Source organism: Cricetulus griseus, chromosome 3 (genome assembly GCF_003668045.3).
Source record: "Cricetulus griseus strain 17A/GY chromosome 3, alternate assembly CriGri-PICRH-1.0, whole genome shotgun sequence".
NCBI classification, from domain to species: domain Eukaryota; kingdom Metazoa; phylum Chordata; class Mammalia; order Rodentia; family Cricetidae; genus Cricetulus; species Cricetulus griseus.
In genome coordinates this window covers 123,780,334-123,795,355 of record NC_048596.1, presented here as the reverse complement: position 1 = coordinate 123,795,355, position 15,022 = coordinate 123,780,334, and the positions used below count along the sequence as shown (strand labels likewise).

Genomic DNA, 15,022 nt, shown 5'->3' with positions numbered 1-15,022 from the left:
GGGGCCAGTCATGGGATCAGACCTGGAATCTCAGGACTCATGAGTTGGTATCAGGAGAATAGGGAGTTCAAAGTAGACCTCCACTACATGATACTCTCAGAAAAACAAGGAGAGAAAGGATAACATAAAGTCACGTTAATGTTTCTCCTACCCATCAATGAACCCTAAGAAATAATCAAGGACTCAGTAAATAATAAACAAAAAATCCAGCCTGATACTTCAATCTTGAGAGTTTAAGCTCAGAGGGGAGACAAAACTCAAGCTTTCTGTGATGGGGAAAGGACAGGCACCAGTCCTAGACCAGAGTTGGCAAATTTTTCTGTAAATGGCTAGAGAGGAAATAGTTTAGATTTTGTTGGTCAAGGCACAAAACTGGACCATTGTATAAGTATTTATGCAAATAGATGGCATATATTCTTCACATTTTTATTGACAAAATTCAAAACAAAGATATAGTATGTTTTGGTGATATGATTAATAAGAATAGAATTATTCTAATGAGAATAATGCTTCACATAATAGGATTCAAATTTAGTACTATTATTAAACTATAAATGATAAATACTTACAAATAAACACTATTATTAGCCTTCGGGCCATTAAAAAATAAGTATTGGCTGTGATTTGACCCCATCCTACACAATACTGAAAGAAGGTATATTTTGTAGACTAGGGAGGTGGCTCAGTCTGTAAAGTGCTTGCCACGAAAGCATGATGGCCTGTTCAATCCCCACAATCTACATAAAAAGCCACACACAGTGGCATGTACTTGTAATCCCAGCATCTGACAAGTAGTGACAGTAGGACTCTTGGGCCAGTCTGAACTAATCACTGAGCCCAGGTCCCAGTAAGAGATCGTGTCTCAAAAAGCAAGGCACACAGCTAGCTGAGTAACAACACCCAAAGCTGACCTCTACCTACACACATGCATGCATCACACACACGCATGCACACAAATACATACATACGCATACACACACAAAGGTCAGCCTGGAAGGCCAGAACTACATAGACAGTAAGACCTTGTCTCAAAAAAACAATAAAGAATACAAGCCTGTGTGCTAAAGTTGCTTTCAGAATCTAACCAGCCTTGAGAAAAAAATGGTGTTGAGCCCAGCGGAGGAGGAGAGAAATCACAGCTTATTTGAAACTGCCTCAATCAAGGTCATTCCCTGACCTAGTGGCTATTTTCCTGGTGTTTCAGAACAATGTCTGGATGGTATTCACTTCTGAATTACTTTTGAGTATCATAGCAAATTTCTTCTTCTTTATGTCTATCATTAGTTGCCATGCTTTGTCAAAAATAACTTGTTGCCTTCTCAACCTACGCCTATCTCTATACAATTAGGCTCTCTGCTTAATGTTATGGACATTATATAAGAAGAGTAATAAGCAATAAATATGCTCTGGATCAGCCAAAAGAGTATTTTCATCTTAAGAATTAGTTCTCACCAGGCATGGTGGCACACACCTTGAATCCCAGCACTTAAGAGGCAAAGGCAGGAGGATCTCTATGAATTCGGTGCCAGCCTAGTCTACATAAGTAAGTTTCAGGACAGACAGAACTAAATAAAGGGACTCTATCTCAAAAAGCCAAAAAATAAGTAAAACAAGCAAGGAATTACTTCTCCCAAAAAGAATTTGTAACCTGACCACACAAAAAAGGGAGGGTTTTTTTTGTTTTTTTGTAACTGTTTTAAAGCAGAAGCTATGGTTGCATATACCACACACCCTAAATAGACTGCAATGAAAAACAAAAAAACAAAATTCCACTGTCAGAGAACATGATCAGAGTCTATGATATGCATACATGAAAATGCAATGAGGAAATCCATTGCTATGTATAATTAATATATGCTGACAATAAAATTATTTATTTTTTAAACCCCATGGTACATGAAGGAAGTATCTCCAGTCATAACTGTATCCATGCAAACACTCAAAACTGATCTCAGAAGCCCAGACACTTGGACACTTGGTAAAGATACAGGCTGGCACAAAGAGAACCAGACATCCAAACCCTGCAACAGAACAATTTGTGTTGATTGGGGCTCTGGCTCCCTTGGATTTCCTCCTTCCTGTGTAACCCACAGTGAGCTCAGCTAGAAGCAGAGACTGGGCAGGCTAGCAGCATACCTTCTGGGAACAGGTCTCCTAGCTTTTACTTTCTTTTGCTCTGGTTCACTCTCTGCACTGGTGCCTTGTTCATGTTCATCTTCTGAGGGGTCCTGTTTCCATTTTTCTCTGTGATCAAAAGCAAAACAAAATTTCCTTTCTTTAAGAATTCATAAGCTAAACAATCTCAAAAAACAAATTCCAAACTCATTTTCTGAAACCCAGAATATATGTATTTTAGATAGTATGCTAAAAGAGATCTATTTAAGCTCAATTTAAATTTTGGTTTTTGTTACTCTTTCTGAGTTACCTTCTATTCCTATTTTAACTCTGGTAACAATTATTTAATGGAGAAAGTGTAATTTTCAACCCACCTTTTCTAAGGTAGAAAAATGCTGTTACCCATTCTATTTTGTTCACCTTGTATTACTGACAAGACTGAATCCATAGTACTTACTAGGCCAAAGGTTCACAAGCTTTAACATGCATCAGAACTAGCCAAAGAGCTTCTTTCTTACTCAAAAGCTGTCAATCAAGAAAGCTCGGAATTCTAACAGATTTACATATGATGTTGATATTGGGCAGAAATGTATTTCAAAACATATGGAGAAAGAGAGAATTTTGCTGGGCTACTCAAGTACTCTCTCACCAAGCTCCACCCCCATACTATATGAAATGTTTTAATCTTTAGAACATAATTAAGGAAACAGTCCCCAAATTTATTTTTCAGGGCTGAACCTACCACCCAACTAAACAATCTGTTCTATTAACGACATAGTTTTTAGTTATTATTAGATAAGGGAAATATTCTTTTGTTTCTCGAGATCTTACAAGGCTTGAAAGAGCCATAACCTACAGGTGTCCTTCTACCTCTGAGAGCTTTAATCTTTTCAAGGCTGACCACGACACCCCAGGGACCTAGTTCATTTCTCACCTGTAGTGAACAAAATATGTAATAGCTACAGGGTACGAAAGACCTAGGTAAAAACAACAGACAAATGTTTCTCTGTAAACAAAACAATTACCACTGTACCCATGGGTTCCCCTAACAGAGGTCATAACAAAGATGCCTGCTGAAGAACTGGCAAGTCAAATTAATAGTCTTCATTGGACAAGTCAAGAAAACAGTGCTGGCTTTCTCCAAAAGGGATTATCTGCAGATTCCTGAGGCCCTTCCTAATAGCTGCAAGAGTTACTAATTTTAGTTACTGCAGCCAGTTCAGCTCCACCTGAACTAGCTGGAGCTTGGGGGAGCAGAATCAACGCTTTCATGAAATGACAACATAACACTTTCTTGTACATTATTCAGATTCTATCAGCACCATATGTATTGACTCCTTGCACAGAAACGTATACAAAAGCTGGTGAACAGAAATGGCCTTGGTTAAATAATGAAATTAACTAATAAATGAGCCCTCTCAATTTTTCAGTCAGCCATGTTGAGTACTTTTGAAAGGAGATTAGATAGTAAGCCCTGTTACTGGTTTCTATCTTTCAGCCTATCTTTAAAACAAAGAATTTCGCTGTGCAGTGGTGATGGAAACCTTTAATCCTAGAGCTCAGGAGGCAGAGGCAGGTGGATCTCTATGAGTTTGAGCACAGCTTGGTGTACAGAATGAGTTAAAGAACAGCTAGGGTGGGGCTAGAGTAATGGCTTAGTGGTTAAGAGCACCGACTGACTGCTCTAACAGAGAGGACCTGGGTTCAACCCTCAGCACCCACATGGCAGCTAACAACTGTATCTCTAAGATCTGATACTCTCACACAGACATACATGCAGGCAAAAAACAACAATGCACATAAAATAAAGATAAATAAATTTAAAAAAAAAAAAAGAAGGACAGCTAGGTCTGTACAGAGAATCCTATCTCAAACCTCCCTGCACCACCACCCCCCAAAAAAACTTTCTTGTATCTATGTACACTCTGGTATCTAGCTTGCTCTTCTTACTCAAGGTCTACTATAATAAAATTTTGTTAAAGAATACAAAGAAGCCAGACATGATGGTGTACTCAGAACAAGACAAGACAATGATGAGTTGAAAAACAACCTTGGCTACAAGTGAAACCCTGTCACAAAAAACAAACAACAAAAGGAATCTAAGTAATAGAAGGTGAGGCCCACTAGAGCTAGGGATGTCAATGAGGCCCACTAGAGCTAGGGCTGTCAATGAGTTCTACTAGAGCTAGGGCTGCCAATGAGTTCTACTAGAGCTAGAATGTCAATGAGTCCTACTAGAGCTAGGGCTGTCACTGAGGCCCACTAGAGTTAGGGCTGTCAATGAATCCTACTAGAGCTAGGGCTGCCAATGAGTTCTACTAGAGCTAGGGCTGTCAATGAGTTCTACTAGAGCTAGGACTGTCAATGAGTTCTACTAGAGCTAGGACTGTCAATGAGTTCTACTAGAGCTAGGGCTGTCAATGAGGCCCACTAGAGCTAGGATGTCAATGAATCCTACTAGAGCTAGGGCTGCCAATGAGTTCTACTAGAGCTAGGATGTCAATGAGTCCTATAGAGCTAGGTCTGCCAATGAGTTCTACTAGAGCTAGGGCTGTCACTGAGGCCCTCTAGAGCTAAGGCTGTCACTGAGGCACCGCATAAAGGATACAGCAAACTAAAAAGACAAAGCATGTGCTGAGGTCAGAGTATCCCAGTCAAATTAAAAAGTTATACACAACCAGGAGAACTTGGGCTCTTCCAACATAAAAATGTTGAAAGAAAAAATATATCAAATCAACTGGTCTAAAGCCCAGTGAGATGTTCTTCTTTGAAGAAGACTAAGTCCACTAAGAAAGTTGCTTGCATACACGACAAACTTCACACCTACTATTTGCAGTTATAATCCACAGAAGACCTTTAAAGACCTAGGAAACATTATAGCCAAGTTTACACATTCCAGATATATAAACAACCAGAGGGGCAGGTGTTTGAAATTGGCCACATTATGTTTTAATTTTCAAGAACAAGAAGAAAGAAAATTATTTATTGGTTTTGGTTTTATTTTTCTGAAACAGGGACTCACTATACAGCTCTGCTTGGCCTGGAACTTACTATGTAAACAACGCTGGCCTTGAGCTTCACAAAACACACCTACTTTTTTCTGTCTCTGCCTCCCAAGAACTGGAATTACAGGCATTTGCTGGATGCCCCACTAGGAGAAAGAATCAATGGAGACTAAGTAAAAATGAACATCAACTTCCCAACCCCACATACATACAGTTCTTGAACAACTAAAACTGCTCATTTCTTGTGGAAATGGGACTTAAAAGGGACTTTTCAAAGGAGACTCTCCAGTCACCCATACACTGCATGTCCCACTGAAGAATAGAGGAGTCTTAAGATGCAAAAATTTGGACCTGGCTCACCAGTTAAGAGCACCTGCTGCTCTTCCAGAGGACCTAAGTTTGGTTCCCAGAACCCACATGGTGGTTCACAATCATCCCTAACTATAGTTGCAGGGGAGGCAGAGAGACTCTTTTCTGAACTCTGAGGACAGGAGGTATACTCAGATGCATATATTTACACGCAGGCAAACACCAGTACACATAAGATAAATAAATTTAAGAGATAGAGGCAAGAACTTGATTAAAAACTACTTCACCTCAAAAGAAACTTGCATTTTAATCTATCATAAGGCACCAACAGAATTTATCCCAATTTTGGGGGACTGTGGAAAAACTACCAAAATTTAGCTAAGGTGACTCCAAAATAAACAAACAAGCAGTCTGAATATTAATCAGCTGGGAACATTAACTTTCATTATTAGAAAAGAAAAGCTGCAGAACATAGACAGGTGAATCCAACCTAAGCAGGAAGGGAGCAAAAGTCACTTTTACACATGATGAATCTGGGTACTGGTGCAACAGCTATACTGAGCATGGCTAAGTGCCAAAAATTCTTTTTTGTTCTTAAAAGACACACCAGGAATAGAAGAAAATGGCTTCCAGACAGCATATATCCCCAAGATAGAATGCTTTCACTAACAATTCCAATCTAAGACTAAAAATGATTCAGTTCTATTTTGACATGAGTCTGTGACAGATCCCCAATTCAAAATACTGAAAATGAATAAGTATATCTTTCTCTCTCTCACTTTCTCTCTCTCACTTTCTCTCTCTCACTTTCTCTCTCTCTCTCTCTCTCTCTCTCTCTCTCTCTCTCTCTCTCTCACACACACACACACCTGCATGATTTATAATTTTATAATAATAATTTATAAAAAAACTTAACATTTGGTTGGAAGGAAGAGTTGAACACAGTATCTTCATAAACACTACTGGGACAAAGATTCTGCAGAAATCCTATTCAACACTGTCCAGATTTGGACATTTGTACTACATTTTATTCCTTCAGCTTCTTTAGAAATCTGGGGCACCCATCTCAGGAAAGAAAAAGAAAAAGAGAATACAGGGATACCAATCTTCACAATTTCTGAAGAGTATGTCATTACACTAATATTCCAAACTGTCATTCCCTTTGGGTGAGTCTCAATTCTGAAATTCAATTCATCCACACACAGCAGATTCCATTACACTTGTTATTAGATCAGAACTGCCAGTCATATGCAAAGTGTGATGCCTTCTCAATAACGTGGCCAAAGGGACATTTCAGAAAACATCCCCACAAGACCACTAGACCAGAAGGAAAAAACAAAAACAGAAGAGTATCCCAGCAGCTCATGAGACTAAAGTGCAAGGGAACCCTCCTGAGACGTAGTCCCTGCTTAGACCTTGCTGTCTCCAAATTCACATCAGTATGTAAGACACAATGGAAACTGGGTGTATTCAGGCAAGACAATACAAAATTCTGCTCTACCAAGTTCTTTAAAATGTAACCATTTACATTAATTGCTAGGCAGGCAGAATTTGTATTACTATTTTGGAGATGAGGAAATAGGTTTAAGAAATTCAAAATTGTCTAGTAATTAGAGAACATGTAACTGGAGACCTCAGTGGAAAATATTCCTGAATTTGTGTGCCACATTTTGGATATCTACATTTTTCAAAAAGGATCTACAGAATTCACAGTTAAAGGGATGGTACATCATGGGAATGGAAGGGGCTGTTATTTAAAAAATCTTACAATTTTTTGACTACACATAACTTTTTTTCATTTTTTTTTATTTGAATTAGAAACAAAATTGTTTTACATGTCAATCCCAGTTTCCACTCCCTCCACTCCTCCTACACCCCCCCCCCAACTAACACCCTACCTATCACATATCCTTTCTGCTCCCCAGGGAGGGTGAAGCCTTCCATGGGGGGGGGTTGTCATCAGAGTCTATCATATACTTTGGGATAGGACCTAGGCCCACCCCCGTTACACATAATTTTTTAACTAGAAATAACAAACAGCTAGGTAAATGGGGACTTTCTTGTAAATCTGTCATGGGGAAAGTCAAGGCAGGAGGACAGCCTTGACTACATAGTGAAACCTTTGTCTCAAAAAAAAAAAAAGACAGCCAGGCGTCGCCTTTAATCCCAGCATTCAGGAGGCAGAGGCAGGCGGATCTCTATGAGTTCAAGGCCAGTCTGGTCTACAGAGCGAGTGCCAGGATAGGCTCCAAAGCTACAAAGAGAAACCCTGACTCTAAATAAATAAATAAATAAATAAATAAATAAATAAATAAAATAAAGACAATATGAGCAGCCAGGAATAGAATCACATTTCTTTAATCTCATTACCAGGAGGCTGAGGTAAATGGATCACTGTAAATTTGAGGCTAGTCCAGGGAATAAAATTAGACCTTGTTTCAAAAATAATAAAATTAAAAATAAAAGTAACTATCCTGAAGCTAGGGTTGGGGGGTGAACACAGGTAATCCCAACACTGAGTCAGGAAAACATGCAACAAACAGTTCAAGGACAGCCTGGTCTACACAGTGAACTCTAGGAAAGCCATATGCTCCAGGCAAAAGGAAGATTCTGTCTTAAAAAAATTTAATAAAAAAACACATGAAATATTACATATAAAACAAAAGGCTATGTATGGTGGTATACACCTGCAATCCCAGGGTTTGGAAATCAAACATTCAAGGTCATCCTCAGCTACATAATAAAACCAAGGCCAAACTCAGGAACTTGAGACCCTAGGTGAAAATAAACAAGGCCAGTGAGATGGTTCAGCAGATAAAGTCGCAAAGCTCCAAGGGTGATGACCTGCCTTCCATCCCCCAACCCACAGAGATCACCACAAGCTCTTCTCGGACCTCCACATGCACACTCACATATATACACGCACATACAAAAAAAAGTAAGTTTTTATATTTAATTGTAAGAAAAAAAAGTAGTAGAGTGCTTGCCTATAGCATGTATGAAGCTCTACATTCACTCTCTAATGCTGCCAAAACCAAAAATAACAATAATGAACATAATGATTATAATGTTATAAAATATTTCAACTCTAAAGTCAAGAATTAAAATCTTCTGGTCTATAAACTATAATCTTAGAAATACATTGAAACAGTACATATTTCATAACACAATAAGTGCCCAAACAATATAACCTTATCATGTCAACACAAGAAGTGGCCAATTGAAATCTGGTTCTTACTTAACAAGAATGCCAAGGTCTACTTTGCTATTTACTTTCAAGAAAAAATTAACTGAGCTAACTGGGCTACCCCAAATAAGAAGCTGAAGCTTGTATGGAACGAATTAAACTGAAACCCAAACCAAGAGACCTGGAACAGACTGAACAAAAAGATTGTCCTAGAATTGTAGACATGTTCACAACTATCCGATGATGTCATCTCCCCCATCAAAGACTTACTGTTTTTTCAGCTGCCTCTGGCCTCTTCTTTTTGGACTCCCGCTCTCAGACCCGCTACTTGCCTTTAGTGTGTGAGGGGGAAAATGATTACAGACTTTAGTTCACAGTGAGATTTTAGACAGAATGAAACCTAAGCACTTACTAGGTGGAGCCCACTCTTCTTCTGTTTTGAAAACCAATGTCACTTTCTTTCCCGAGTCTATACTTAGGCTCAGACATCCAGAGCAGCAACACCAAATACAACTCTCTATAAGTAAATGTTCTGTACCTATAATGTCCAACACAGCAAGCCATCAGCCACATTGCAAACTCAGTACTGAAAATGTGCCTAGTAGGGATGAAGATACAATTCTAAATATAAATTTAAAAACCCAAATGTGTTAACAGTAACTAACTATACAGGATGCTGCAGATCTAAAACAGCATATAAAATAGCAAATTTAATGAGTGTGCCTTAAAGGCACTGCCTACTGATGTAGTCACTTTAGACTTGACTAAAGAGCAACTGTAATTATGAATGAAGAGCTAACAGCACAAGGCCAAAGAAGGATTATAGTCACAGACACTGAGACACCTTCATCCCCCAAGTGAAGTGAAATGGCACTTCCCATAAGGCTGTTGTCTTGGGTCCTACTAAGGATGTATTGATGTATAACCAGGAAGTGTGACTGGCTATGAAGGACGATGGCTCAGTGGCCCTAGTCACTGTGGGAAAGGGAAGCACAGGCACACCAGCTCGGAAATCACTCAGAATTCAAACAGCATAAACATGCAGGTGTTGGCATGAATTTGATCTTCAGAGGACATTTACTATTGATACAAAATAGCAAAATCCTCCTGAGGCAGAAGGGGACATTTCACTGAGACAAAAGTATCCCTCTGGATTCTACAAACCTAACATGCAGCAATTTCATGTAACAATGACATAATCTGAGAAACATGAAACAAGTCCGATTCTATAGATGTATGAACCCAAATATTACTGGCTTTAAAAATCATCAATCCAGGCACTAGAGATGGATGTAGCTAAGTGAAGGGTGCTTGCTAAGAATGTTCAAGTACCAAGATTCTGCCCCCATCACAAAAAAAAGTACTCCATCTCTCATAATTAGACCAGAAAATGAATATATTAGGAACCAGTTTTCTATCTCACACTACAATTGAGATAGAAAATCAAACTTACATAAATTAAGAAAAACAAGATACATTAAACACTCCTCTTTCCTTTCTCTGGAGTAAATCCAAATTGTTCATTTTCTATTTGTTCATAACTTAAACAAAATATTAGGTGTCTAAAGAAAACTGATCACAATCAGTTACACTCTGAGAAATTTAACTTTAAATTAAAATTAACTCACCATATAATACTGGAATGAAACATTAACTATTATGGATTTGTTGTTTACTTAACTTCTTTACCCACTATCTGTTCATAGAAAGGCCCCATTAGATTTCCTTTTAACTGCCACACCTGAAGATCAGTCTTTTTAATAGTAATATACACCAGTCACAGAAGATGAGGTCATACAGAGAATCGAAACACATCCCCTTGAATCATTATTTTCTTACCTCTTCCTTAATATTGAATCGTGATGGTTCTTGTCTGCTTCGGTTTGACCGCCTAACCCCATAAACATCAGGATATTCTTCCCACATCTGCAAAATTAATAGACTGCACGTGAATCATTTCCTTAACTACATTGCTATTATCATTAGAACACTTATTTCAAATCAAGCAAAATCATGTAACTAAAAGTCCAAAGGGTTGCTTGCTAGTTTTGAGAGAAAGCTAAACAGTATCCTTTCAAAAGAACAGGCATTAAAAAGTTTAACAATGCCATCATGCTATTAAAACTGTTGAGCACCGCTTACTGTCACTAAACTAAAACATCCCATTCCTTCACAAAATGCAAATTACTGAGGAATTTTAAATTTCCTGATGTTTGCAGTTTCAATTACAAACAATAAACAAAAACAGAAAACCCAAGCAGAAGAGCCCACCCCATCCCCCCACCCCCCACAGAATCTAATCAAACAAGGCAGTGCCTTGAGCTACAAGTTCTCCCTCGCACACCTTCTTTGACTCACTAGCAGATTAGCCTAATTCTGCTCTTACAAAAAAAGAGCTGAGATTCCGACGCCGCAGACTGGCCTGGAACTAGGATTCAAGAGATGGAAGAGAGAATCTCAGCCACTGAAGACTCGCTAGAGGATATACATTCATCCACCAAAGAGAACCTCAAGTCCAACAAAACCCTAACACAAAATATCCAGGAAATATGGGACACCGTAAAAAGGCCAAACCTAAGAATAATAGGTGTAGAAGAAGGTGAAGAAATACTGCTCAAAGGTACAGAAAACATATTCAACAAAATCATAGAAGAAAACTTCCCCAACCTACAGAAGGATATGCCTATGAAAGTACAAGAAGCTTACAGGACACCAAACAGACTGGACCACAAAAAGAAGTCGCCCCGACACATAATAATCAAAACACCAAATCTACAGAATAAAGAGAAAATATTAAGAGCAGCAAAGGAAAAAGGCCAAGTAACATATAAAGGCAAACCAATCAGAATCACACCCGACTTCTCAATGGAAACTCTGAAAGCCAGAAGGTCTTGGATAGATACCCTACAAGCACTAAGGGAGCATGGATGTCAACCCAGACTACTGTACCCAGCAAAACTTTCAATCACTATAGATGGAGAAAACAAGATATTCCACGACAAAAACAGATTTAAACAATACATATCAACAAATCCAGCACTACAGAAGGCTCTGGAAGGAAAACTCCAACCCAACGAACATAACTACACTCACAAAAACACTGTCAGTAGTTAATCGAATTTCACCAAACACAAAAAGAAACAGAAGGGCAAAATCCACACGCAATGATACCACCAACAATAAATCCAAAACTAAGAAGAACCAATGAACAATGGACGTTAATATCCCTGAATGTCAATGGTCTTAACTTACCCATAAAAAGATACAGGCTAACAGAATGGATACGAAGACAGAATCCATCCTTCTGCTGTTTACAAGAAACACACCTCAAATTCAAAGACAGGCGATACCTCAGAGTAAAAGGATGGGAAAAGATTTTCCAATCAAATGGGCTCAAGAAACAAGCTGGGGTAGCAATACTAATATCTAACAAATTAGACTTTAAACTGAAAGCAATCAAAAGAGATAAAGAAGGGCATTTCATACTCATCACAGGAAAAGTCCATCAAGACGAAGTCTCAATCCTGAACATCTATGCCCCTAATACAAAAGCATCCACTTTTGTAAAAGAAACATTACTAAAGCTCAAACCACACATAAAACCACACACACTTATAGTAGGAGACTTCAACACCCCCCTTATACCACTGGACAGAACTACTAGACAGAAACTTAACAAAGAAACAAAGGATCTGAAAGAAGTTATGACACAACTGGGTTTAACAGATATCTATAGAACATTCCATCCAAACACAAAAGAATATACCTTCTTCTCAGCGCCACATGGAACCTTCTCAAAAATTGACCACATAGTTGGCAGCAAAGCAAACCTCCACAGGTACAAAAGTATTGAAATAACCCCCTGTATCTTATCAGACCACCATGCATTAAAGCTAGAATTCAACAGCAATACGAATTGCAGAAAACCTACATTTACGTGGAAAATGAATAACTCCCAATTGCACCATTCCTTGGTTGAGGAAGAAATAAAAAAAGAAATCAAAGACTTTCTAGAATTTAATGAGAATGTAGACACAACATACCCGAACTTATGGGACACCCTGAAAGCAGTGCTAAGAGGGAAGTTCATAGCACTAAGTGCTCACATGAAGAAACTGGAGGAAAGTCACATTAGAGAATTGACAGAACAACTGAAAGCTTTAGAGCAAGAGGAAGCAAACTCACCAAGGAGGAGTAGACGCCAGGAAATAATCAACCTGAGAGCCGAAATCAACAAAGTAGAAACTAGGAAAACAGTACAAAGAATCAATGAAACAAAGAGTTGGTTCTTTGAGAAGATCAACAAGATAGACAAGCCTCTAGCCAAACTAACCAAAAGGCAGAGAGAGAGCATGCTAATTAACAAAATCAGAAATGAAAAGGGAGACATAACAACGGACACTGAGGAAATCCAGAGAATCTTTAGGTCATACTTTGAAAACCTGTATTCCACAAAATTGGAAAACCTAAAGGAAATGGACAACTTTCTGGATAAATATCACTTACCAAAATTAAATCAAGATCAGATAGACAGTTTAAATCGAACTATAACCCCTAATGAGATAGAAGCAGTAATCAAAAGCCTCCCAACCAAAAAAAGCCCAGGGCCAGATGGCTTCACTGCAGAATTCTACCAGAAATTCAAACAAGAGCTAATTCCAGTACTCCTCAAACTGTTCCACACAATAGAAGCAGATGGGATATTGCCAAACTCTTTCTATGAGGCTACAATCACTTTGATACCCAAGCCTCACAAAGATATGACTAAGAAAGAGAACTACAGACCGATATCCCTCATGAACATCGATGCTAAAATACTCAACAAAATATTGGCCAACCGAATACAAGAACATATCAGAAAAATCATCCACCATGATCAAGTAGGCTTTATCCCAGGGATGCAAGGATGGTTCAACATACGAAAATCCATCAATGTAATCCACTATATAAACAAACTTAAAAAGAAAAACCACATGATCATCTCACTAGATGCTGAAAAAGCCTTTGACAAAATCCAACATCCCTTCATGATAAAGATCTTGGAGAGAACAGGAATAACAGGAACATATCTAAACATGATCAAGGCAATATATACCAAACCAATAGCCAACATCAAAGTAAATGGAGAGAAACTCAAAGCGTTTCCTCTAAAATCAGGAACAAGACAAGGCTGTCCACTCTCTCCATATCTCTTCAATATTGTACTTGAAGTTCTGGCTATAGCAATAAGACAAGAAAAGGGGATCAAAGGGATACAAATTGGAAAGGATGAAGTAAAACTTTCACTATTTGCAGACGACATGATAGTCTACATTAGTGACCCGAAAAACTCTACCAGGGAACTCCTACGGCTGATAAACACCTTCAGCAAGGTAGCAGGATACAAAATTAACTCAAAAAAATCAGTAGCCCTACTATACACAGATGATAAATCCAATGAGAAAGAAATCAGGGAAACATCACCTTTCACAATATCCACAAGCAACATAAAATACCTGGGGGTAACACTAACCAAAAAAGTGAAAGACCTGTACAATAAGAACTTTGAGACCTTAAAGAAAGAAATTAAAGAAGATACCAGAAAATGGAAAGATCTCCCATGCTCATGGATAGGTAGAATTAACATAGTAAAAATGGCAATCCTGCCAAAAGCAATCTACAGATTCAATGCAATCCCCATCAAAATCCCAACACAGTTTTTCACAGACATTGAAAGAACAATACTCAACTTTATATGGAAAAATAAAAAGCCCAGGATAGCCAAAACAACTCTTTACAATAAAGGATCTTCTGGAGGCATCACCATCCCCGACTTCAAGCTCTACTATAGAGCCATAGTTCTGAAAACAGCTTGGTATTGGCACAAAAATAGACTGATAGACCAATGGAATCGAATTGAAAACCCTGATATCGACCCACGCACCTATGGATACCTTATTTTTGACAAAGGTGCTAAATCTATACAATGGAAAAAAGACAGCATCTTCAACAAATGGTGCTGGTACAATTGGATTCGGACATGCAGAAAATTACAGATAGATCCATACCTGTCACCATGCACAAAACTTAAGTGCAAATGGATCAAAGATCTCAGCATAAATCCAACCACACTGAATCTTCTAGAAGAGAAAGTGGGAACAACCCTTGAACAAATTGGCACAGGAGACCACTTCCTGAACATTACGCCAGAAGCACAGACATTGAGGTCTGCAATTAATAAATGGGACCTCCTGAAACTGAGAAGCTTCTGCAAGGCAAAGGAAACAGTCAGTAGGATAAAACGACCACCCACAGAATGGGAAAAGATCTTCACCGATCCCACATCTGACAGAGGACTGATTTCCAAAATATATAAGGAGCTCAAGAAGCTAGCCACCAAAACACCAAACAACGAAATTAAAAAGTG

General features: G+C 38.5%; 1 protein-coding gene across 6 annotated transcripts in view; it reads right to left on the bottom strand.

The window, feature by feature from the left end:
• Window positions 1-15,022, bottom strand: part of Chd2 (chromodomain helicase DNA binding protein 2) — a 141,226-nt gene that overhangs the window by 81,161 nt on the left and 45,043 nt on the right. For 5 of the 6 annotated variants that reach the window (XM_027408143.2, XM_035442454.1, XM_027408142.2 and 2 more), the window contains 3 exons: window positions 10,456-10,542; window positions 8,887-8,948; window positions 2,137-2,244 (listed from right to left, as the gene is read on the bottom strand). In XM_027408143.2, coding sequence (XP_027263944.1) covers window positions 2,137-2,244; window positions 8,887-8,948; window positions 10,456-10,542 — 257 coding nt within the window. The remainder of the gene's footprint in view (window positions 1-2,136; window positions 2,245-8,886; window positions 8,949-10,455; window positions 10,543-15,022) is intronic. The other variant, XM_035442453.1, reaches the window with a different exon arrangement.